Consider the following 23558-nt stretch of genomic DNA (forward strand, 5'->3'; position numbering starts at 1 on the left):
CTGCCCCTGCCCCTGCCCCTGCCCCTGCCCCTGCCCCTGCCCCTGCCCCTGCCCCTGCCCCTGCCTCTGCCCCTGCCTCTGCCTCTGCCTCTGCCTCTGCCTCTCAAAGGCTGGGATTCAAGGCATGCACCACCACTGCCCAGCTACTTACATGTTTTCTACCAGGTGTTACAGACATCAAGTATATTGTCCCTTCCCAGGTCCTCTGTTGGTCTGCCCATGTCTGAGTATGCTGCTATATATGACAAGTCATGAGAAAACGTGACTTAGGAAAGTGGCCCTCAGCTCTGCCACCACGTGGACAACACCTGGCCAGCTCCCTGCTGCCAGGGCCCACCTACAGAGAGTCTGATTTGATCAGTCTATGCTCTAGGAGTCCCAGAATCTTCCTGGATGATACTGTGTGCCCCCACAGTCAGAAACCAACGCTGTCAAAGACATCATAACCACAGCCATGATAGCAGTAATTGTCAAAGGCAAATATGCTTTGAGTAGGTCCTGCATGACAAGTGTGTGCTGAGAACTTTCACTGCAATAGCTCACTTGAGCCTCATGCCTACTCTTTAGAACGGAAGCCCCTGGTGCCCAATGGCAACTGAACAACTGAAGTCACTGGTAGGTAAGTGGCAGTGCAGGGACACAAACTCCGGTAGTGTGACTGCAGAGGTGATACTTTTACCTCCCCCACAAGTCATGATCTTTGCCCTTTGACAGACTTGGTGATATTTGACAGAGACCGTGTATAAAGTGAAACTGGAGGAAATATGCGCACACCTAAAAACATCATTTTCAGGCTGACCTGGGCTATATAGAAAATAATGACATCACACTGGGAAGGGCAATTGATGAAATATATACTCCTATTTAAATGCTAAAGAACGTAGGTGGTAGAGAATAATATATAATCTGTGTAGAATCTCCCAGGTGTATTTCCACAGCTGGCAGGTTGTTGGCCTTTCCCAGGTCCTCTGTCGGTCTGAGCACCTCTGAGTGGGTTGGTATGTGTGAAAAGGTCATGAGAAAAGAATTTCTCAGGAGAGGTCCTCAGCTCTGGCTGCACATGGGCATTTACTCTTTGAAATAACTTTTGCATATACAGTATTTTCTTATTTGAGCTTCACAAGTGCACAATGATATTTAATTCCATGTCCTCTTAACGTACAGAAATTCAACAAAGTTTTTCATTACTTTTGCGACTTTGGTAATCATTTGTAAGTGGTTCCCACCATCTCTGGGCCATCTCCTGTTTGACTGTTTTTTTTTTTTTTCCATAAGAGATATAGTCAGAAGTTTTCTGTTAATATTCTTACCTCTGTTAAAAAGCAGCTGTTCTCAGCCATGTGTGCATACTGAATCACCTGGAGAAATTGCATAAGTCCTGGTGCCTGGGTTCCATGCATGGAGTATCTTGGTGGCTGGCCATTGAGCCAGCATACCTCAAGAGGTCTTACGTGGGAAAACTCACCTCTGTGAAAACGGCTAATCTTTGGTTACCTTAAGCTTGCTTTTTGACTACCTAAAATTTGCTTAAAGAAAATGAGACTGTTTGAGGAAAGCAATGGATAAACTTTGCTGGATTAGAAAAGTGCAGGATGACCATCCCTGGTTGATCACTGTGGCCCTGACAGTTGTCTTCAGACAATTGGTCCAATTTTAGGCTGTGGAAGGGGTCCAGTTCACCCAATCCTCCCGATTTGGTGGTAGAGGGAAGACAAAAACTCCAGTTAATAGTCATGAACATTCTATGGCTTGTCTTTCTACATTCACAATTTATATTTTACAACTAATCTATTAATTTTTATCAATATTATCATACTATTTTTGTTACAATGCAACTCTGTCTTAGTTACTTTTCTATTGCTGTGATAAAACACCATGAACGAGGCAACTTATAAAAGAAAGTGTTTAGTTTGGAGCTTACAATGCCAGAGAGTTAGAGTGAGTTACAGGAGGTTGTAAGACACTTGATGTGGGTGCCGGGAACCAACCTGCAGTCCTTCAGAAGGGCAGCAAAGGCTTTTAACATAACCGCTGAGTCATGTCTCCAACCCCAAGGAAAATTTTTGCATGAGATGAACACTTGTTCCACTTGATGCTTGTATGCCTGAAATGCCTTGATCGATGGGTTTACTGGCTTCCAGGCCCAGAATAATTTTCCTTCAAAGCTTTTAGACTTTTTCATCACACGTTTGTCTTCTAGGAAACACTGTAAGCATGGAGGAGATGCTTGTGGGTGGGGAGGGAGAGGCCAAGCGTTTCCTCACTAGGACCGTTTCATTTTGTTCTTTTTCTTTCTAGAACCATTAAAAGAGTTGTTAACGAGGAACGTCTGATGTGCCCTGTTGGTGTCTTTTCCCCTTCTTGTTTGGCAGTGTGGTGGTTTGGAGCGTAGCCAAGAGAGATGCCATTTGCGGCAGCCCCGCGGCGGGCCTCAATGTCGGCAACGCCACCCACGTGATCTTCTCCCGGTGCCTGGATGAGATGTTTGTCACTGCTGGGAAGTAAGTCTGTGCGGCAAGGACATCGGACCCAGGTTACCCCGCCACCTACCCAGAACACACGCGCATGCCAGTTCGGGGTGTGGCAACGGGAGAAGGATGTGTCTTGCACCCTGGGCAAAAGCTACATTGTAGTTTTTGTAAGCTTTGAAAAAAATCCTCTCAGTTGGATGCACTTTAAGTACATTCCTTTGAAAATGCTGTTGAGGTCTACTGGAAAGATTCCTCGGAATGGCTAAACCCTTCTTTAAAAAACTATTTTATTACATATTTACATATTGTGTGTATGTGTGTCCATGCATGTTCCTCAGCAAGCATATGGAGGCCAAAAGACAACTCGTGGGAATCAGCTCTTCCCTTCCGTCATAGGCCCTGAGAACTGAACTCAGGCTGGGTAGCAAGCTCCTTTATCCACTCTGCCACCTCACTGTTCCTGAACCCTTCTTAAGATTCTTCATGTCATTGAAAAGACATGATTTCCAATCTGTGCTTGCCAAGTAATTTGCACAGTTGCCTGGTTGGTATTTCTTACCACCTGTTTTTGATTTAGGCCTAACGAAGTGATATTTTGCAAAAGAACCATGTCAGTATATTCCCAATGTTTTAGCTATTAGCCAGGGTCATAACTCAGGTAGGGTCAGCTTCAGCCAGCTTAGGTCAGGGAGCTGAACATGTGAACAGAACCTCCCCCAGCATGAACTAATTTACACACTGGCACTCACAGCCCTGCTTGATGTCCCGAGGGGAAGGTGAAACAGACATAAAAATGTCCTTTTCCACACCCCCCACCAGCTTAAAGGGAAGACATCCTAAACTGTAAGGCAGAGGGATAAGTTCAGGGCAACTATCTTTGCAACTCGGTCGTCTCCCATCCGTGACAGGCACACACTGTCCGCTCCTTTCTTAGCCAGAGCAAATCGGTGCTGCTCTGCCTCTGTAATGTCTCCTGTCCCCACCTTGGGACACACAGGGTACGTTTGCTCCATGGCTGAGTGAGGATGGACTCACTGAGAGGAGGTAAATTCCTTGGCATCCATAAAAGCCCTCATTGGTCAGGCAAACCACGCTGGGACCCAGACAGCCCAGACTCGGAAGCTCTTCAGCCCCCATTGGGTCTGCAGAGCAGCTTGTCTCTTTGTTCTGCTGGGTCTGGGTTCTTTGGTTCCTTAGCAGCTGAGGGCATCAGTGTGTTCTAACATCGGTGGGCAGCGTTTCTCCAAAAGTCAAACCTTAAGTTTAATGGGAAACAATCTTTTTTTCGCATCATTTGTATTCCAAATTTCATGTGCTACCTGCACTTAAGTGTCATGTGATAATTAAGAGCGCGCCACATTCTTAAGATCTCTGTCGTGACACCAGGAAGCCCCGCCTTCCCTGTCACTGTCATGGCTTTGTGTATTCCACTCTACGTTCTCCTTGAGACTGCCCAGCACCCCAGTTTCAGCACTACACTCTACCTACCAGTAAAACCATGGGCTCTCTCTCTCTCTCTCTCCCTCTTCACTTTGAAAAATACGTGTTAATCTTACTATGTGTACAGTTCTGTAGGCTAAAAGGAAAGAAAAACTAAAATTGGCATGTTCTAATTAATACTGTCTGATTGAGATGTTGGTGGAACTCTTTGCAAAATTTCCTTTTTTAAATAATACTTTCACTAATTCCTTGGGAATTACACACAATGTCTTTTGAGTATATCCACCTAGGATATACTATTATTATTACAGAATTATTGACTTGGTGGTGAAGTGCCGGCCACATAGTAAGTGTCGTTCTAATTGCTAGCTTAAATTCTCACTCATTTAGTCTCATTTCTCTTTCCTTGGAGACAGGAACCTCCAAACTAAAAGATCCTCCATTAAGCAAAGATCGTATTTGGCAGGAATTTTAAGGCAAGCCTTAGTTACACAGTGAGTGAGGTCAGCCTGGGCTACATGAGACCCAGCCTCTAAAAGAAAAAAAAAGATATCACTCTTTTAAATGTTTCTATACAGCTAAACACCTTGACTTACTTATCCTAACTAAGATGTGGTGTCCCAAGCAAACATCCTCCACTTTCCCTCTCCCACCCCAGCCTCTGGTACATTCCATTTAGATTCCACATGAGTGAGATCAGGCAATATTTGTCTCTTCTCTGGCTGGCTTATCCCAGCCAGGATGATGTTCTCCAGATGGCCACTTTTCTTAAGGCTGAACAGTTTTCCTTTGTATATATACACACTTTCTTCATCCATTCATCTACCGATGGACACTCCGTTTGTATACCCTACGATGACTACAGTTCATAACAGTATACGTGCACGGTATGTATTAAATAACACTGAAAGTTGCTAGGAGTGGATTTCAAGTGTTCTTACTACAAAAAGATAAGTAAAGTAATACATATGCTTAGTGGTTTAATTTAACCATTCCTCAGTGTATACATGTGTTAAAACATCATGTTCTATATCATAAGTGTATATAACTGTACTTGTCAGTAGGAGGGAAAGAATAAAAATGAAGAACACTGATTTTTTTTACATATATTTGCTTGATTATTTAATTCACTCATTTATTTATCTTTAAGACATGGTCACACTATACAGCCTTAGTGATCCTGTAACTTACTAGGTAAACCAGGCTGGCCTTAAACTCAGAGATCTCAGCTTGTTGAAGTGAGCATTTCTTCTACTGACCAGATGGGGGTCACACTCAAGGAAAAGAGCTGGTCTTGTCTTCCACCAGACAGCTGACAGTTAATACAGAGACTCCCAATGGTCAAAGTTCATAGAATAAGTGACTGTGTAATGCTATTACCTAAATGGAACATCGATATCACCTTCCCCCTGCCACCCGTGCTTGGGGAACATCAGGAAAGAGGGTGTAGACAGATTGTAAAAAGTGTTCTGGATAGGATGGGGCCATTGTACTAATGAACTCCCAGCGGCTTTGGTTGCCTGTCCGACACTTTCATAAGATCAACCCAGTCACCTAACCTAGAGAAGAGCCCTGAGATGCCCTGACCATAGCTGCAGACGTTGGCTGTGGTGAATGGGAGTCAGTTTTCTTCAGCTGTGTGGCCCCTAATAAGCTGCCCGTGTTCTAGTGGATGGTCCACAAACCCATGCGAATAAGGGCAGCACTCGTTGGTATCAATATGCTACGAAAAGAGAAGGAGGAGGAGAAGTTGGGAAGGGAAAGTGTTTGTGTGTGGGAATGGAAAAAGAAGTAGGGGTGGATATGATGTTAAAACAGTGTATCCATGCATGAAATCACTAAAGAATAAATTAAAGTTTCTTCTACAAAGAGAGTAAAAGTGTTGGTTCGAGTTTTGCCAGGAGTGTTCTTACTAGGGTTTAAGAAAGTACATTGGTCAGGGTCCATGGCATTACAGTGTTGGTGGCCTCCTGGTTGCTGTTTTTTTTTAATATTTATTTATTTATTTATTTATTCATTTATTTATTTATTTATTATGTATACAATATTCTTTCTGTGTGTATGCCTGAAGGCCATAAGAGGGCACCAGACCTCATTACAGATGGTTGTGAGCCACCATGTGGTTGCTGGGAATTGAACTCAGGACCTTTGGAAGAGCAGGCAACGCTCTTAACCGCTGAGCCATCTCTCCAGCCCCTGGTTGCTGTTTTGATAAGTATGCTCCTTTCATTGCTGACAGTTTGTTATCCCTCTATGCAAAAGGATGGCACAGTTCTATCCCTAGCCTTCTCTCCCTAAGTCTATTGCCAGTCTCCATCAGAGGCTGTGTATCCCCGCACTGCAACGGGAAACAGAGGAGGCTGTCATGCTGGCACCTGGTTGATCTTAAACCAAGGTCAGTATTGTGATGCAATTCCTTGACTGCACATTCTAACTTTCAGAGTCAAGTTGCTTTGTGAATTAACGAGATGTCTCACTTAAGAACTGGTCTGAGGCCGGGCGGTGGTGGCGTACGCCTTTAATTCCAGAACTCGGGAGGCAGAGGCAGGCGGATCTCTATGAGTTCGAGGCCAGCCTGGTCTAGAAGAGCTAGTCCCAGGACAGGAACCAAAAAAAAAAAAAAAAAAAAGAACTGGTCTGATATCAGACCAGTTGCAGTTGAATATTACTTTAACTGTGGAAAGATGTGTTACATTTGTTTCTGCTGCATTTGTTTAATTATGTAAAGATGTATTGCTGTTTCACCTTGCCTATCTAAGGAACCTGATTGGTCTAATAAAAAACCAAATGGCTAGTAGCTAGGCAGGAGAGGGTTAGGCAGACAGAAAGAAGAGATAGGAGGAAGAATCTAGACTGGAGAGGGGGAAGAAGAGAGGAGAAAGGGACTCACCTGGGGCCAGAAACCAGGCCGCTGCCAGCCATCCAGACATAGAGACAGCAGGAAAGTAAGATATACAGAAGGGAAGAAAGGGAAGAATCTGCAAGACAAGATGTAGATGAGGAGAAACAGGTTAATTTAAGCTAAAGAAAGCAAGCTAGCAGAAACGAGCATAAGGTCGAGCGTTCAGAATTACTAAGTCTCCGTGTCATGGTTTGGGAGCTGGTTAGTGGCCCCAAAGAAAAAGCCTGGTATAGCCAGTCCTCTTCGCCTGGTCCTGGGAGCTGCTCCTGGGGTCTGGTCGTGCAGAGTCATCCTGAAAGACTGCTAGGAACACACTTCTACCAGAGAGCAGGGAAACCATGGGCCTACTAGGAGTTCCATTCCAATGATGATACAGATTCTAACAGAATTGAATAATAAAATTTCTAAGGCACTGGATGAAATTTACGAATTTTTTTTTTACTTTTAATGCAATTTAATGTGATTGTTTCCATGGAATCATTTCAAACATATTCACATTCTTCAGTACATCTCAGCAGTCTCATCATTTAGATTTCAAGGGGGAAATCCAATCAAGAATATGCTAGAATAAGGTAGGAATAAAAGGCCACTAAGAGATGGGACTAACTCCGTAGCTGATAATTATTTTTTGGAAAGTTTCTCAAATTACCAATTATGCATCAATAATTAGTTATCAAATACACACATGGTGGGCTATGTCTGTCTCAGTAAGTTTTTTTTAAATGAAATTGAATGGGTAGGATGAAATAAAAAAGACAGAATAGAATATAAAAATGTCGGAGTGAACCCTCCACAGTGAGATTAAACATTACTTAACCTTGCTTTTGTCTGTTACATGTATGTTTGTATGTGTCTACTGAGCTGTGAGAGTAAAGGTTATTTAAGCATGAAAAAAAAGATATATGTGAAGCAGCATTTAAAAGGGTATTCATTTGATTCTGATTTTCCTTTGTAGTGGGACAATTCGAGTGTGGGAACTGGATCTCCCAAACAGGAAAATCTGGCCCACTGAGTGTCAGACGGGACAGAAGAAAAGAATAGTCATGAGCACTGGAGTAAGTGTCCGCTCAACCCTTGCTCCCTTAAGTGGCTAGTAGCGCAAGCGCCTGCCAGTAGTCCTGAGCAGAAGAGTGTGCGCACTGGGTCAGGCTAGGGAGGATAGCCTTGAAGAATGTCGGGGAGGAGGTACAGCTCAGAGGGAGCACCACAGCTGGGAGGAGCTGGGCAGCACTAAGAGGTCCCATTGTACTGGGACCTGAGCAGTCATCAAACATCCAAAGCCTGGCATGGCGGGAAGCAGTGTGGCCGGGTGATACTTAGAGCATACAGCACCCCCCTCCCCACCACTACCATTGCTATTTCTTCCATTGAAAACAAAGTCTCTGATAGTAAAACTTATTGTTGAAATGCAGGCAGACTCTTTCACAAAGAGATATTATTCATAGGTTTGGATGTGGAGTCGTAATTCATCCGTAGAACTCTATGCTCCATTGACTTAGTCTTCTTTTAACATGTAGTCCTCTTTTTACGAACGTAGCCTCTGGAAACTGTGAGATAAAGTAAATGTGTGTCCTCCTAGGGGAGGCACATCTTTATCCTAGGAGCCCTTTGGAGGTGACTCAGCAGTTGGCACTGGCCATGCATTTGAGCCTCGGACCCAAACGAGTGTCAAGGACAATCCATAGCCATCTCCTCCAGCTGCGGGTAGCCCTGACTGCTCCTCTCGCAGCCGTGCTGACTTAGCTTTGCGTCTTGGGAAATAGCTGTTATCATGAGCTTCTCGGACGGTCATCCCAGAATTTCATCTCCTCCCTAGTTGGGGCTCCATATACTACTGGGGAGTCTCGGGTCTTCAGGTTTCTGTTTCTGACCTCCCAGATGGCTGACGATGACAGCTTTTTCTACCTCGGCACTACAACTGGAGACATTCTGAAAATGAACCCCAGGACCAAACTGTTGGCAGACACTGGGCCTGCGAAGGACAAGTTCAGCTTGGTGAGTAGAACCACTCACCAGGAGGTACGGTCTGGTCCTCCCTGGCGTCATTTTCTTCCCTCTGCTGACAGCAAAGACTTTCGTTAAGGCAAAGTCCATAGGGAAAAAAATAGGCCAATTAGCAATGGATGCAAAGCCACACCCAAGTTGACACGCTGCACTAGCCCATTCTCCAAGCCCTACTCTCTGGTTTTCTTCAGGGCAAAGACATCCCTAGGTGTCACTGTAGGGTATCAGGCAGTACCTTGCCCATTTCCCTTCTTCAAAGCACAGGATTGTCTGTTAATTTATGAGCTGAAACTGCATTGGTTCCATACCAGTTGTCATCTACGAGAGAGGGAGAGAGGGGTGCATTTTGATCTGTATGTGTGTGTGTGTGTGTGTGTGTGTGTGTGCATGCGCGTGCACACGTGCATGCGTGTATTCAACTCTGATAACTCTACCTTGGATTTTAGCCTCAGTGTTGCTCTAAGTCTTTCATGAGACCAAGAAGTCATCAATAGTGCTAAGTTGCAGGATTCCCAACAATTCTTGTCAAAACTCCAGCAAGCAATGCTAACACTTAAACAGAAAGAAAAGACCCACCACTGGATGACGACTTTATACTAAGGGCAGCTATCTCTCATGTGCCCGGGAAGTTTCGAGGACTGTTTCCACTAAACTTTGAGTTGGGAAGTTGGTGTGCGAAGTCCCACACCTGCCTGTCTCATTTCTGATATCAGAAACAGATGGTTCCTATGGAAGCACAGCTACTTTCCCACTGAACAGACATTCTCAAGAAACCGAAATACTATGCAGGCCTTGTGGGAAAATGTCAGTTTCCTTAATCATACCACCATTTAATATTCAACTTTTAAAAGAAATCCACAAAAGTGGGAAGAAGCCATGATACAGGCTATACACATAGAGGACTATTTAGAAATGATCCCATAGGAGATCAAAGTGTGACCTAGAGCGACCTTTCTTTTAATTATTTAAGAGAAACAGATTCTAACACTAAGCAGCTAAAACCAGGCCCATCAGAGGAAAGGGAGACATAGCCTAGAACCCTGCCAGTTCCAAGGCCTGCTAGGCCCCCAGAGGCCTCTGAAGACACTAGTGGAAAACTATTGATAGGCATAGTTCCTGTTTGTTTGTTTGGTTGGTTTTGTTGTTTGGTTGTTTGCTTATGCCTAGACAGTACTTGGAAGCTTAGTTCCTCTACGAAGCAGATGCCAGTGTGGTAGTGCCTTTCAAACCACTGGCATTTAAGCCTCTTCCCAATTCCTGTGCTGCCGATCCTCTCAGGACTAATGGTTCACCCCAGAAAGAAAAGATAGCTTGAGGGATGAGAAGATAAGAGGTGCCCCTGAAGATGCCTTGCTTGAAAAATCAAAGGACCTTGGGCAGTTGCTCATCTTGAAACTCTACTCAAACGTTCTCTGAAAAGAGAGGCAAAGGTTATCATGGTTTAAAATTGGCCTATTAGATAGACATACAGTTCTACATTGGAAGGAGTTGACCGTGATGATGATGACAGCAGTAATAACTACAACAGGGTGTTTTACAAGGTGTCATTTTCATGTTTATGGATAGGGAAACTCACTATTGCTAAGGTGTTAGAATTTGCACTGGTGGGCTCATATCTGGACTCCCAGCACTTGGGAGATGGTGGCAGAAGGATCAGTAGTTGACAATGAGTTCAAGACCAGCCTGAACTACATGAGAGCCTTCTCAAAAACCAAACCAAACCAAAACAAACAAAACAAACAACAACAACAACAACAAAAAAACAAAGCCAAATCACAACGACAAAACACGCACACACACAAAAAGCCAGTTCTTCCAACTGGATTTACAATTTTAATATAATTGTGACCTAAACCCAGAGTTAATTATAGATGCTGAGAAACTGATTCAAACAGTGACAAAAAGCAGCAAAAGATCCAGAGAAGCCAGCATAGCACTGAAGAGCTAAGTTGGAGGAGCTCAAGGGCCCGATTCCAAAGCTTGCCCTAAGTCTAAAGTAATAAAGACGGTGTGGTTTTAATGAAAAAGCAGACAAAACAGCCCAGAAATAGATCTGCACGAACATTCTTAATATTATCTGACAGAGGAACAAAGACACTCCAGTAGAGAAAAGACAGTTCTTGCACAAATGATGCTGGTGCAAGTGGACACCCGTATGTCCAAAACATGCTCCCCCAACCTTCACAACGACCCAGACACCAAACCTAACCCTTTACAGAGGAGCTCAAAATGAATCACAGAGCTAAATATAAAACATGTAACTTATAAAAGATAATCCAGGGGAAAAATAGCACGACCTAGAGGTTAGTGATGACATTTTAAATACAACATGTAAGGCGCAATCCAGGAAAGATGTAGTATTAGAGTTCTCTAAAGCAACAGAACTGATAGAATGAATATAAATCTATAAGAGGATGATGTATCTGTGTGTCTCTCAGGCTGTGGTATGAGTAGTCCAATAACAGCTGTCTCCTAGCAGAGAGGCCGAGGATCAGAGTCTGTGACTCTGGTTGTCTTAGCAGTGCCAATATGGTGCTGGAGTCCCAGGGAAGTCCCAGACCGCTCGAAACCTTCATTCTGCATTAGAACCCCGAAGAAGTAGGCTCTGACACCAGCAAAGGGACACCTCAGGAGCAGAACAGATGAACCTGCCAGCAAGAGTAAGGACAAGCAGGCAAAAAGCAAAAACTTCCCTCGTCTGTCCTTTTATATGGGCTGCCACCACAAGTGGTGGCCCAGATTTAGAGTTGGTCTTCTCATCTCAAAGGACCCAACCAAGAAAATCCTTTACGGGCACACGCATGATCTTAGTGGATCCCAGATGTAGTCAGGTTGACAACTACCACAGCCATCCCAGAGTTTCTTAGTGGAGCCTCAATATCGAAGAGTTTAAGCTCTGCACAAGACATCACCAAGAAACTGAGAGATCAAGCCACAGAGTGGGAATATGTTTCGCAAAGACGTGTGTGGTAGTTTGAATGTGATTGGCTGCCATAATCCCATCATCTCACACTATTGAGTGTGGCTTTGTTGGAGTGGGTGTGGCCTTGCTGGAGGAAGTGTGTCATTGTGGGGGTGGGCTTTGAGGTTCCATATACTCAGGATACTGCCCAGTGTCTCAGTTGATTTCCTGTTGCCTGCAAGATGTAGTAGCAATCTCAGCTCCAGCGCCACCTCTGCCTGCAAGCCGCCATGCTCCCTGCCAAGACGATAATGGACTGAACCTCTGAAACTGTAAGCGAGCTCCCTCATTTAAATGATTTCTTTATAAGAGTTGCCATGGTCATGGTGTCTCTATGCAGCAATAAAAACCCAAACTAAGACAACAGGTCTGCTAAATCACATTCTTCCTTCTCATTCTCAAGCCTTTGTTTTTCTTCTCAGACCCTGTGGAATGCCTTTCAGGTCAAAACAGGCAAAATCCAGCTTCAAGAAACCTGAAAGGCCGGGCAGTGGTGGCGCACGCCTTTAATCCCAGCACTCGGGAGGCAGAGGCAGGCGGATCTCTGTGAGTTCGAGACCAGCCTGGTCTACAGGGCTAGTTCCAGGACAGGCTCCAAAGCCACAGAGAAACCCTGTCTCGAAAAACAAAAAAAAAAAAAAAAAAAAAAAAAAAAAAAAAAGAAAGAAACTTGAAAGGATGTATTTAGTTTTTGATATTCAAACCCAGTTTTTGTTTCTTATGATACTAGGGATCAGACCCAGGGCCTTGTACTTGCTGGGCCAGCACTCCAATCACTGGACTATAAGGCCAGCCTTCAAAAGTCTTTAAGGCATAAGCTCATTGAGTCATATACTAGAGATGTTGGATATTTTAAAATAAAACATTAGCCATTATTTTAGTTGGTTTTGCATAGCTATAACAAAATGCTGGAAACTAGGTGATTCGTGAACAATGGAAGTTCAATCAGTTCATGATCCTGGAGGCTGGGACTTCTAGAAGCCCAGCATTCACATCTGGTGAAAGAACAGTGGGCTGCATCATCCCATGAGGGAAGGCCGAATATGCAAATAATCTACAGTGACAAAGCAAGAGTCACTTTTTACTAAGCCTGGGGACCAAGTGCTCTCCCTTTCTGAGCCTGCAAGCATGTAGGCGTACAGACAGGCAAGCATCTATGTGATCTATGTGCTGAACCACTCTTGATAACCAGTACCATCCCCATCTGTGGGGAAAGACGCTTCATGACTTATTCTTTTCTTTTTTTCTTTTTATTTATTTATTTATTTTGAGATAGGGTTTCCTTATGGATGGCCTGGAACTCACAGAAATCCACCTGCCTCTGGCTCCCAGTTGCTGGGATTAAAGGTGTGTGCCACCACATCTGGTTCATGACCTAATCTCAAGGATCTGCTTCCCAACACTCTTGCACTGGGATGTAGGTTCCATCATAAACGCTTGTTGGGGGCGGCTACACTCAAACCATGGCAATCACGCCCATTTTAAATTAGAACCTTATGGAGCACGTTATGAACTGTCAATCATTCCTCCATATTTGAAGACTGTCTGGAATCTTAAATATGTTTTCAACTATTGGTAAGATTGTATACCATATGCCTTAGCTCAGAAAATACAGTCACTAAGAAATCTGTGCTGTCTTGGGATGTCATATTGGACCCTGCATTTATAGGAATAAGTTCTGGTAGAAACCATGGCAACTGAAGAACTAGCTTATAGAGGCTGTGCTTATGCTTCCTGCTGGAACTGGACTTGAGCGGATGGATAGATGAGCATTATTATATGTACATTCAAATGCACGGGTGATCTTAGGGAGGAAGGATGGCAAAGCTTGACTACTTCTTGCAGGACCAGGAAGGCTACCTCCCAAGACATGAACTTGTGGATGTAATTGAACGATCTTGGCCAACCTGGAGGTACACCGTGATCTTCACCAAACAATAAGTGCAGAATTGAGGTGACCTCCGCCGTGCTCTCTTGTGTCAGGTGTTGCACTGAAGTTTAATGACAAAATCCTTGGGGCCTCTCACAGCCTTGTTTCTTCCCCTAGGGAGTGTCAGCCGTCAGGTGCCTGAAGATGGGTGGTTTGTTGGTCGGCTCTGGAGCTGGCATGCTGGTCTTCTGCAAAAGCCCCACCTACAAACCCATCAAGTGAGTTCTGAACGCAGAGAGTTGGGGTAGACAGAGACCCACTAGAGCTGCGGGTCTCAGTCTGGGTGTTGCCTAAGGCCATCTGCATATCAGAATACATTGCGATCCATAACAGTAGCAAAATTACAGTTATGAAGCAGCAACAAAATAATTTTATGGTTTGGGGATCACCACATGAGGAGCTGTATTAAGGTGTTGCAGCATCAGGAAAGTTGAGAACCACCGCACTAGAGAAACGTTCGCTGAAATCCAACAGCTGAACACTAAACGAAGAACCATATTTGCCAAACATTGTGACTCACACCTTTTAAGCCCAGCACTCAGGAGGCAGAAGAGACAGGAGGATCTCTGTGAGTTCCAGACCAACCTGTTCTACACAGAGTGGCAAGCCATTCAGAGCTACACAGTGAGGTCCTGTTTAAAAGGAAAAATCATATCTGGTTAAAGAATTGCATCTTGCTATTAAATGAGTAGCCGAATCACAAGGGCCAGTGGTTTCTTCCCATGAAAAAGTTCACGTGAAACCAAACCAAAGCCATTCGCTGTGACCCAGAGGCACACCACCCTTTGATGAGTCACATAACTGGGTTGTATACCACACTGAGACATAACACCAGGACTATGACCTCTCCCCCTAATTTTTCTGGTTATCTTTAGAAACGGGTTGCCCTGGCATTGGTGCCCAGGAGCCTTCCTGCCTTGTACAAACCATTTCAGGCCGCATCGCCCTGATAGACCTTCTCTGAGTGTTTAAACCTTGGTAAACCCTTCCTTCCTGATCATGGGTGTGCAAGATTGTGAATAACCCAGGCCTTCCCACCTGGTCCTTGTGGGCCTGTCTCACACCAATGGCTAGCTTGTGTCCTCTGCGATCAGATAAGCAAATGCTTGCTGGTCAAGAGACTCTGTTTCCCCTTTATTCTTCTCCCCAAAGGAAACTGCAGCTGCAAGGCGGTATCACTTCTATCACGCTCCGGGGAGAAGGGCACCAGTTCTTTGTAGGGACAGAGGAATCGCACATCTATCGTGTGAACTTCACTGACTTCAAAGAGACGCTCATTGCGACGTGTCACTTTGAAGCCGTCCAGGACATCGTCTTTCCATTGTAAGTAGAAGAGGAATGTTAGAACGTAGAGGTCTGATGCAGTGTGCAAAGGAATTTCATTTTCTTCAAGGACTCTCAAGATGCATTAGTAGAATTATTTTCCTGGTGAATCTTTTCTAATGTACCGAATTAATTTATAGGACCTATAAAGATTTATTTATTTGTATTTTAAGTGTGTGGGTGTTTTGGCTGCATGTATATCTGTGTTCCACATGTATACAATACCTGCAGAGGCCAGAAGAGGACATCAGATTCCCGGGAACTGGTGTTAAAGACTGTCATGAGCCACCACGTGGGTGTCAGGAATCAAACCCGGGTCCTCTGGGAGAGCAGCCACCGCTCTTAACTAACTGCTGGCCATCTCGCGGGATTTCTAATGGATGTTTTTGGTTTTATCTTGTTTTGTTTTTAATTACCTTCATAGTTACATTAATTTTCCTTCCTCTAGTTTGTATTTTTATTTTTTTAATGCTGGATTTGGGGCAAATGAGATGGCCTATTGGGAAGAGGCACTTGCTGCCAAGCCTGATAAGCTGAATTTAAACGATCCTTGGACCCACACAATAAAGTTCCAGAAGCTCTCCCGCAAACTGTCTTCCAGCCTCCACACATCTGTTGCGGTGCATGCTCACACACGCACGAAAATAAATCAGTACATATTATGATTCGGAGCTCGTTATTACATTTAGCAAAATCTGTCCCATGAAGTCGGCTAGTTCTTTGCTCTCGGTTTCGTGTGTTTAGCTTGAACTGCAGACACCACCGTCATTGCTGGTCAGATGTAAGCCTGTGTTAGAACTCAGTCCCCAGTGCAGTGAACTGCAGCTTTGGTTCCGAGTCCTTCTGGTTTAGGACTTGCATTTTTTTCTAAAGGGGAGGGGAGGTTGGGAGCGAATCTTTATTGGGAAGTGGGTCACTTTCTTACTAGGTTTAATTTCTTTTCCCAAAGAGTATGGTGGACTCAATCTCTAAAAATTTCTGGATTTGGTGCTTTTTATAAAAATATATTTAAGGATTTTATTCTCTCTCATGTATTTGTGTGTGTGTGTGCATGTGTGCCATGGTGCGTATGTGGAGGTCAGAGGATGACTCTTTTTTTTTGGTTTGTTTTTTGATTCTTTGTCTTTTTTGAGACAAGGTTTCTCTGTAGCTTTGGAGCCTGTCCTGGGACTAGCTCTTGTAGACCAGGCTGGCCTTGAACGCACAGAGATCTGCCTGCCTCTGCCTCCGGAGTGCTGGGATTAAAGGCGTGCTCCACCACCGCCTGGCCAGAGGATAACTCTTAGGAGTTCTTTTTGGCTACCTAATTTCAGCTCTGAACTCTACTCAGAGTGTGTAGATGCGATCTACTTGGGGTTTTTTTTCCTATTAATTCTAAAATGAGTAAACTTTAAAACTGGAGAGATTCTAGCATCTTTTGAAATAAGTTTAAGATGAAATGCTTGAGGAGTGTGTGGATCAGTAGTTAGCTTTGGTCTTCCCAGTGACTAAGGAGAACTTTATGGTTAGGATGGTTTTTCACCCCAATGCCACCCCCTTTCCTATCAAAACTAGAGTCATCTGTAATCATCTGGCATCTTGATAATTTACATCCCATGCAAAGAGGCCCCTTCCCCAGCCCGACTGACCAAATTACTCAGATACTTTTTTCATTCACGATTTCTTATTTTCTCAGAACTGAACAAAAAAGGGGCAAATGTAAATTTTACTGTATTGCCATCTTCTTCTGTGTAATTTTAATAAGATTTTTCAACTCCATTGGAATCTCTTCTTTTAATAAAGATATTCCATGGATATATTTGTTTCACAAAATGCTACTTGGCTAGGTGTATACAGGGCCTTTAGAGTAATCCATATCCATACCTCACATGTGTAGATATTTTTGTGTGAATCAATCATATCCCCCCAAAGTAGTTTAAAATACAAAACTGTGACCATTCCTCCAACGTATCAAGATTTAGGAAGATTTCAAGTTGACTTTATATATATATATATATATATTGAAATATATATATTCAATATATATATATTGAAAAAACTTTCCTCCTCCTCCCCGCCTCCCATTTCCCTCCCCCTCCCGACTTTTTCTGTGTAAACAACTTTGCACCTACTCTTCCAAAAGTGAAAAGATGACAAAAGATTTTTCCACAGAGGCTGTGAGGAATCGGTTGAGTGTCTCTCCACACAAGAGACCCCTAAATCACACCCTTGGGTAACCGGTATGCAAAGGGCATGCTACCCCGAGCCTTATGAGGCACATTTGGTACCCACTGAACACTGCCCGTCTTTGACGGCTTGTCCCTCAATGACTTCTTTGTAGTGGTACTGCTGAGCTATTTGCTACGTGTGCCAAGAAAGACATCAGGGTGTGGCACACAATGTCCAACCGGGAGCTGCTTCGGATCACCGTGCCCAACATGACCTGCCATGGCATCGACTTCATGAGAGACGGCAGGAGCATCATCTCAGGTGACAGGATGTGCACGGTGGCACACGCCTGCAAGGTGGAGGCAGGAGGACCAGGAGTTCAAGGCTATTCTTGAGTTCTAGAGGCCAACCTGTGCTACTTGAGATTCTGTCTCAAAACAGCAACCAAACAACAGAAAATTTGATAGTTGCTCCCAATGAACGTTTGGATCTAGGGTCTGGCTGGGGTTTCAGTTCTTGGCATCCTCATTTTCTACTAATGTCTGAATGCCTTCTGTCATCTCTCCTCCTTCCCTTGGAGTCTAGCCTCTCCTTGGAGTTCTGGTCTACCCAGGAGGTTTCTCCTAGATGGAAAGAACCACGCCTCTCACACTCTTTCACTTACCAGGGATAAAGCATTATTAGTAGGGAGAATAGTCGATGTTGAATTGGACAGGAGACATAGTATGCACAGGATTGTGGATTAGAACCCATTTGTAGGGGCTGGAGAGATGGCTCAGCGGTTGGGAGCGTTGCCTGCTCTTCCAAAGGTCCTGAGTTCAATTCCCAGCAACCACATGGTGGCTCACAACCATCTGTAATGAGGTCTGGTGCCCTCTTCTGGCCTGTAGGCATACACGTAGAAAGAATATTGTATACATAATAAATAAATAAATAATTTTTTAAAAAAAAGAACCCATTTGTATAAGAGAGAAAAATCCAACCCAAACTAAGATGTGCTTCAAAGAATATTCCCCCCAAGACAAGGTTTCCCTTTGTAGCCCTGGCTGTCCTGGAATTCTTTCTGTAGACCAGGCTTGTTTTGAACTCACAGATCCACCAGCCTCTACCTCCCAAGTGCTGGAATTAAGAGGCATGCACCACCACGGCCGACCCAAAAAATTCTTTTTAATTTTACATTCATGCATATACAATTCTATGTGCGTGAACAAAGTTCAGTTTTGTTTGTTTGTTTGTTTGTTCTAAGAGGGCTCCAGTAACACACACTGGTCTTGAACTTGCTATGTAGCTGAGAATAGCCTCAAACTCCTGCTCTTCCTGACTCTAACTTGTAAGTGCTGGTAAAAGGGAAAGTTTTTTTTAAACATTATTTATTTGTTTGTTTGTTTGTTTTGTTTATTTATATGTTATGGGTGTTTTGCCTGCAAGTATGTCTGTGTGTACCGCATGCCTGCCTGGTGCCCACAGAAGCAGAAGAGGGCACTAGATCCCTTGGAACTGGAGTAACAGACATCTAGGTACCTGGAATACGAACTTGGATCCTCTGGAAGAACAGCCAGTGCCCTTAACCACTGAGCCATCTTTCCGGTCCCTAAACAGAAAAATTTAAAATACAATTTATGCCAAACTAATGTTCTAACGTAAGTGATAGATGCTATAAGTTGATAGATACATGGTGTGTGAGATCCTAGTATTCTGACACTTGGGAGGTAGAGGCGGGGGAATTAGGAGTTCAAGATCATTCTTGTTATATAGCAAGGTTCTTGCTAGCCTGGGCTATAGGATACCCCGACTCAAGAAACCAACCCCCTTCTAATTATAAATACCACATATTCCTCCTCTAAATATTTCCATATATATCTCTAAAAATATTTTCCTATGAAGCAATAATTTCTTAAAATCATGAGTAATCTATATCAAATTTCCCTAGTGGTCAAAAATAAATGTATTGGTTTACACTAGGGAAAGTCAAGTGGATCTGAGTGAAGCTATTAAAACAGAGACCTAGGAGCCCATCCTCTCTTTCCTTGGCTCTGTTTCCTCCTTCCCCTGCCCTCTATGTCTTCTCCCCTGAGTGACTTACATTGTGCCCAGGTCCTTGGACAAGGGAAAACTTAGAGTCATGCTTGCCTCTACTCTGTTTCTTACACCTTTATCAATGTGCCCCAAATGACACCATCTCAAAGGACAGCCGTAGGTCCATTGCTGGTCATCTTCTCCATCCTGGTCCTGGCCACTGTCAGCTCTTCTAGATCGCCCCAGTAGTTCCTATTAGTCCTATCTGCTTCTTCTCTTGCCCACCAGTCTTTTCTCCCCACAGAAACCAAAGGACTATTTAAAAATGTTAAATTAGGTCTTGCCATTTGCTGGGCTTTGCAAGCCTCTTCCCCCCGGCAGTCACCTGCAAGGCCCTGTAGGACTTCACTACTGCCCTCCCCACTTCTTATCTCGTTTTCTCAACCTGCTTACCCCCTGAGCCCTGCTTGCATCCCCCCTATTCTGCAAACACACTGGGCATGCAGGTTTTACTCTAGCTGTTCAGTTGGCCTGGAATGTTCTTACCCCAAGCCCCTGCATGGCTTGTCCCTTCATTCCCTCTGACTTTCTCATGTCTTTGCTGAAATGGGATCTACCTTGAGCAGCCTATTTAAAATTGCTAAGCTCAAGAGCCAGCACTGAAGTTGACAGCAAATTTCAGCCGCACACAGACCTGAGGAAACGTATTCCAGGTGGAGGGACTAGAGAGTGCAGCGGCCCCGAGGTGGAAACTCGCTTGATGTATTTAAGGAATAGCAGGAGTGTTAGTGTGTCTGGAGCTTTTTAGTTATGGGAGGGGTGGGGCCTCAGGAAGACCGACAGCAGAGGAAGCGGAAGAGGTAGGTGGGTGCCACGAACGAGGTAGCATGCAGAATAAAGAGCTGGATTTGGGGGCTGGGGAGAAGAAGAGCGCATACTGACTGGTCTTGCAGAGTTCAGTTCCCAACCCCCACGCCAACCATTTATTAATTCAGGTCCTGGGGATCCGATGTTCTCTTCTGCCCTCCTTGGGCACCTGCACTGACACACTCACACACATTCTTTTTTTTTAAAAAAAAGAAAAATCGGTATTTTTTTTTTTAAGTTGGATTTTACTTCTAGGACAGTGGGGAAAATATTGTGGAGGTCTTGTTCGGGAAGGGGACTGGATTTTAAGAAGTGGCTGTTTGTAAGCCGGGGTGCAGGGGAGAAGCTACTGAGAGGGATCAAGAGAGAGGAGGCTGCGGCTTGAATGGGGGAGTGCCATCAGAGGTGGGGGGAGGAGGTCAGAGCCTAGATGTTTGTGACAGTGGAGCTGAAGGGACTTCCTGATGGATTGACGGTTGAGCTGTAGGCTTGGAACAGAAAGGAATCAAGAACCAACAGTGACTCCGAGGTTCCTGCCTTGCGCGAGGCTTTGGTTGAGGTGGCAAGATGGTGAGAATCAGGGAAGGAGTATCAGACTTAAAGGTGGAGGAAGCAGGGTATGGATTTGAGAGGCTGAGGCGCAGGAGGGCAGAGTTTGAACAGCCTGGGCTCCACAGTGAAACCCTGTCTCAGATAACAATGAAAATGGGTGGATGAGAAGGCAGAGGTTATTTGGAACTGTGAGCTGATGCATCCTGGGTGTGGTAACAATTACCTGGGTAACGGGTGGTGGTGGAGTATACCTTTAATCCCAGCACTCAGGAACCAGAGGCAGGAGGTTCTCTGTGAGTTCAAGGCCAACTTGGTCTTCAGAGTGAGTTCCAGGACAGCCAGGGCTACAAAGAGAAACCCTGTCTGGAAAAACCAAACCAAACCAAACCAAAAAATCCCAATGATGATGATGATGATGATGATGATGATGATGATGATGATGATGATGAAGAAAATGGAGTAAAAACAGGCCTCCTTCACCTGCCGTGAGATACACTTCTAGGCCAGGACACCCCAGACTTCTTCCTCCTGCTTTCCAGGTGTGACCAGTTTGGGAGGCTGGAGAAAAGGTCACAAGGTCCTTGCTGAGGTTAGCCTCTCCTTCCACTCGCACCGTTTCTTCCACTTTTCACTGTCACTGGTGATTCAGGAGACTGTCAATCCACAGAGAAAGGCGGCAAATATACTGACAGCGTGCCTTTTGTCTCCTTCCTGTGCCAGCATGGGATGATGGGAAGATCCGAGCCTTTGCTCCAGAGACAGGTCGGCTGATATACACCATTAACAGTGCTCACAGGATTGGAGTAACTGCCATTGCTACCACCAGTGACTGCAAACGGATCATCAGTGGCGGAGGAGAAGGGGAGGTACACTTCTAAATGACATGTTTTAAAAAAGGCTTTAACTTAGAGCAACTATCTCAAAGGAGGCTATTCATTTTTCATTTTGATTTTCTTTTTTAGTTTGAAATTTTATTTATTTTTTTATGAGTACGGGCATTTGCATGTATGTACGTAGAAGGAATTCTAATTGTTCTTAATTATAAAAACATGGACTCAGATATTAGGGGGTGAAGCCGAGAGATCAGAGAAGCAGGGCAGCCTGAGGAGGCAGTGTGAGCAAGCAGTCTGAGGACAGGATCGCCTCTCTGGTCTGAGCATCGGTAGAGGTGAAAGGTCTCTCTAGTGGCTGCTGCACTGTTTCTCTGATCCTTCAGCTTTCACAGCCTGATATCTGATCTGGGTTTTATTTATTAAGTCTAATTAGAATTCGTATGTATGCCGTATGTGTGCAGTGCCCCAAGAGGCCAGAAGAAGGCATGGAATCCCCCGAGACTGTAGTTACAGGCCATTGCTAACTGCTGTTTGGCTCATGGGACTCAAGCCCAGGTCCTCTGGAAGAGCAGCCAGTGTTCTTAACTGCCGAGACATCTGTCAGCTTCTGCATTTCACTTTTAAGTGTGTACCCGCACTAGAATTCAGAAAGGGTCAAATTAAGATTTTGACGAGATCGTAAAATACATTATAAATTCAAGTTCTAATGCTTTAAGCGGACATTAAATCTACCTGCTTACAGAGAGGGTGAGTAAGATACAGACAGGAAAACAGCCTGTTTGGAACTAAGCTGAGAAAGCTACTTAATGGGTTGCCCATTTGACAGACTCATTCTTTCCCCAAGAACCATAGCTGAATCAGTTGTCTTCATCTTACCTCTTAAAGCAGGTGATATAGAATCAGTTCGTTAACAGGGGCATTAATTTTAACTTTTAGACAAGAGTTCACTATGTAGCCTCCGGCTGGCCTGGAACTTGTGGTGTAGTAAATCAGAGCGGCTTTGAATTCACAGAGACCCACCTGACTCTGCCTCCCAATGTTGGGATTAAAGGTGTATGACACCATGCCAGCCTTGGCTATTGTTTTAATGTTGCTACACTCAACTTTTTCTTCCAATTATTTTGAAGATCATAAAAACATTTTATTCTCATGTTTATTTAGGGTCTCTCTTTCTATGGCCCCATTTTTTTTTAAATCCCAAAGCCTTGTTTTTGTCTACATTTTTTTCTTTTGAATCTCAAAGCCTTGTTTTTGTCTACATTTTTTTCTTTTGAATCCCAAAGCCTTGTTTTTGTTTACGAAGGGGGTGTCATCCTCCTTTCTCTTCTCAGCTATCATAGGAAGAGTTTTTCAGAGTGGAGAAAAGACCCAGCATCTTGGGGAAACCCTTGGAAGAGTCTGGGCAAGTGAGGTGAACGGCTGGGCTGAAATGTCCCCTTCCAGCATGTGGCACAGACTGTGACCTCCCTGTGCCTCGGAGCCCTGAAGTTTACTAAAAATAGCAACACTCTTATGGAAAAAAACATATTCCTCTCAGTAAAATGTGTGTGAGCATTTGCCATCAGGGCCCTGCTACCTGACCAGCCCATGGCTCTTCCCTGCTCTGTGCCCCCGGAAGCCTCCGCTGGCTTGGTCCCGTCCCTCACCACTTCCACCATGCTCGCTCTTGTCCACATCCCCACATCCTCACTTCTCCCTCATTTGTCAGGAGCTTCTGTCTTGCTGATGCCCAACCTGTCCAGACCATGTGAGTTACAGGCACCTGAGCTCACTTTGGGAGAAAGAAATCACACTTTACACTTGTTTACACATTGTTTGGCCTGCTGGTTAGACATTCCAAGTCCCCCCCTCAACTCTTGCCCCTCCACATTCAGGCATTGTAGATCCCCCTCATGCACTTTCCAGACTTTCTTTTTTTTTTTTTTTTTTTTTTTGTTTCGAGACAGGGTTTCTCTGTGGCTTTGGAGCCTGTCCTGGAACTAGCTCTGTAGACCAGGCTGGTCTCGAACTCACAGAGATCCACCTGCCTCTGCCTTCCAAGTGCTGGGATTAAAGGCGTGCGCCATCGCCCAGCTAAATTTTTATTTTTTATTTATTTATTTATTTATTT

The 23558-nt window shown here is 44.4% G+C and overlaps 1 protein-coding gene across 1 annotated transcript in view; it reads left to right on the forward strand.

The window, feature by feature from the left end:
* Positions 1-23558, forward strand: part of Cfap52 (cilia and flagella associated protein 52) — a 41415-nt gene that overhangs the window by 10568 nt on the left and 7289 nt on the right. Inside the window, exons 4-10 of the mRNA XM_050162787.1 lie at positions 2373-2501; positions 7769-7868; positions 8692-8808; positions 13827-13927; positions 14862-15032; positions 17353-17501; positions 21336-21481. Of these exons, the coding sequence (XP_050018744.1) occupies positions 2373-2501; positions 7769-7868; positions 8692-8808; positions 13827-13927; positions 14862-15032; positions 17353-17501; positions 21336-21481 (913 nt within the window). The remainder of the gene's footprint in view (positions 1-2372; positions 2502-7768; positions 7869-8691; positions 8809-13826; positions 13928-14861; positions 15033-17352; positions 17502-21335; positions 21482-23558) is intronic.

Source organism: Alexandromys fortis, unplaced genomic scaffold (assembly GCF_014885135.2).
Source record: "Alexandromys fortis isolate MF-2015 unplaced genomic scaffold, M_Fortis_MF-2015_v1.1 scaffold_84, whole genome shotgun sequence".
Classification (NCBI taxonomy): Eukaryota; Metazoa; Chordata; class Mammalia; order Rodentia; family Cricetidae; genus Alexandromys; species Alexandromys fortis.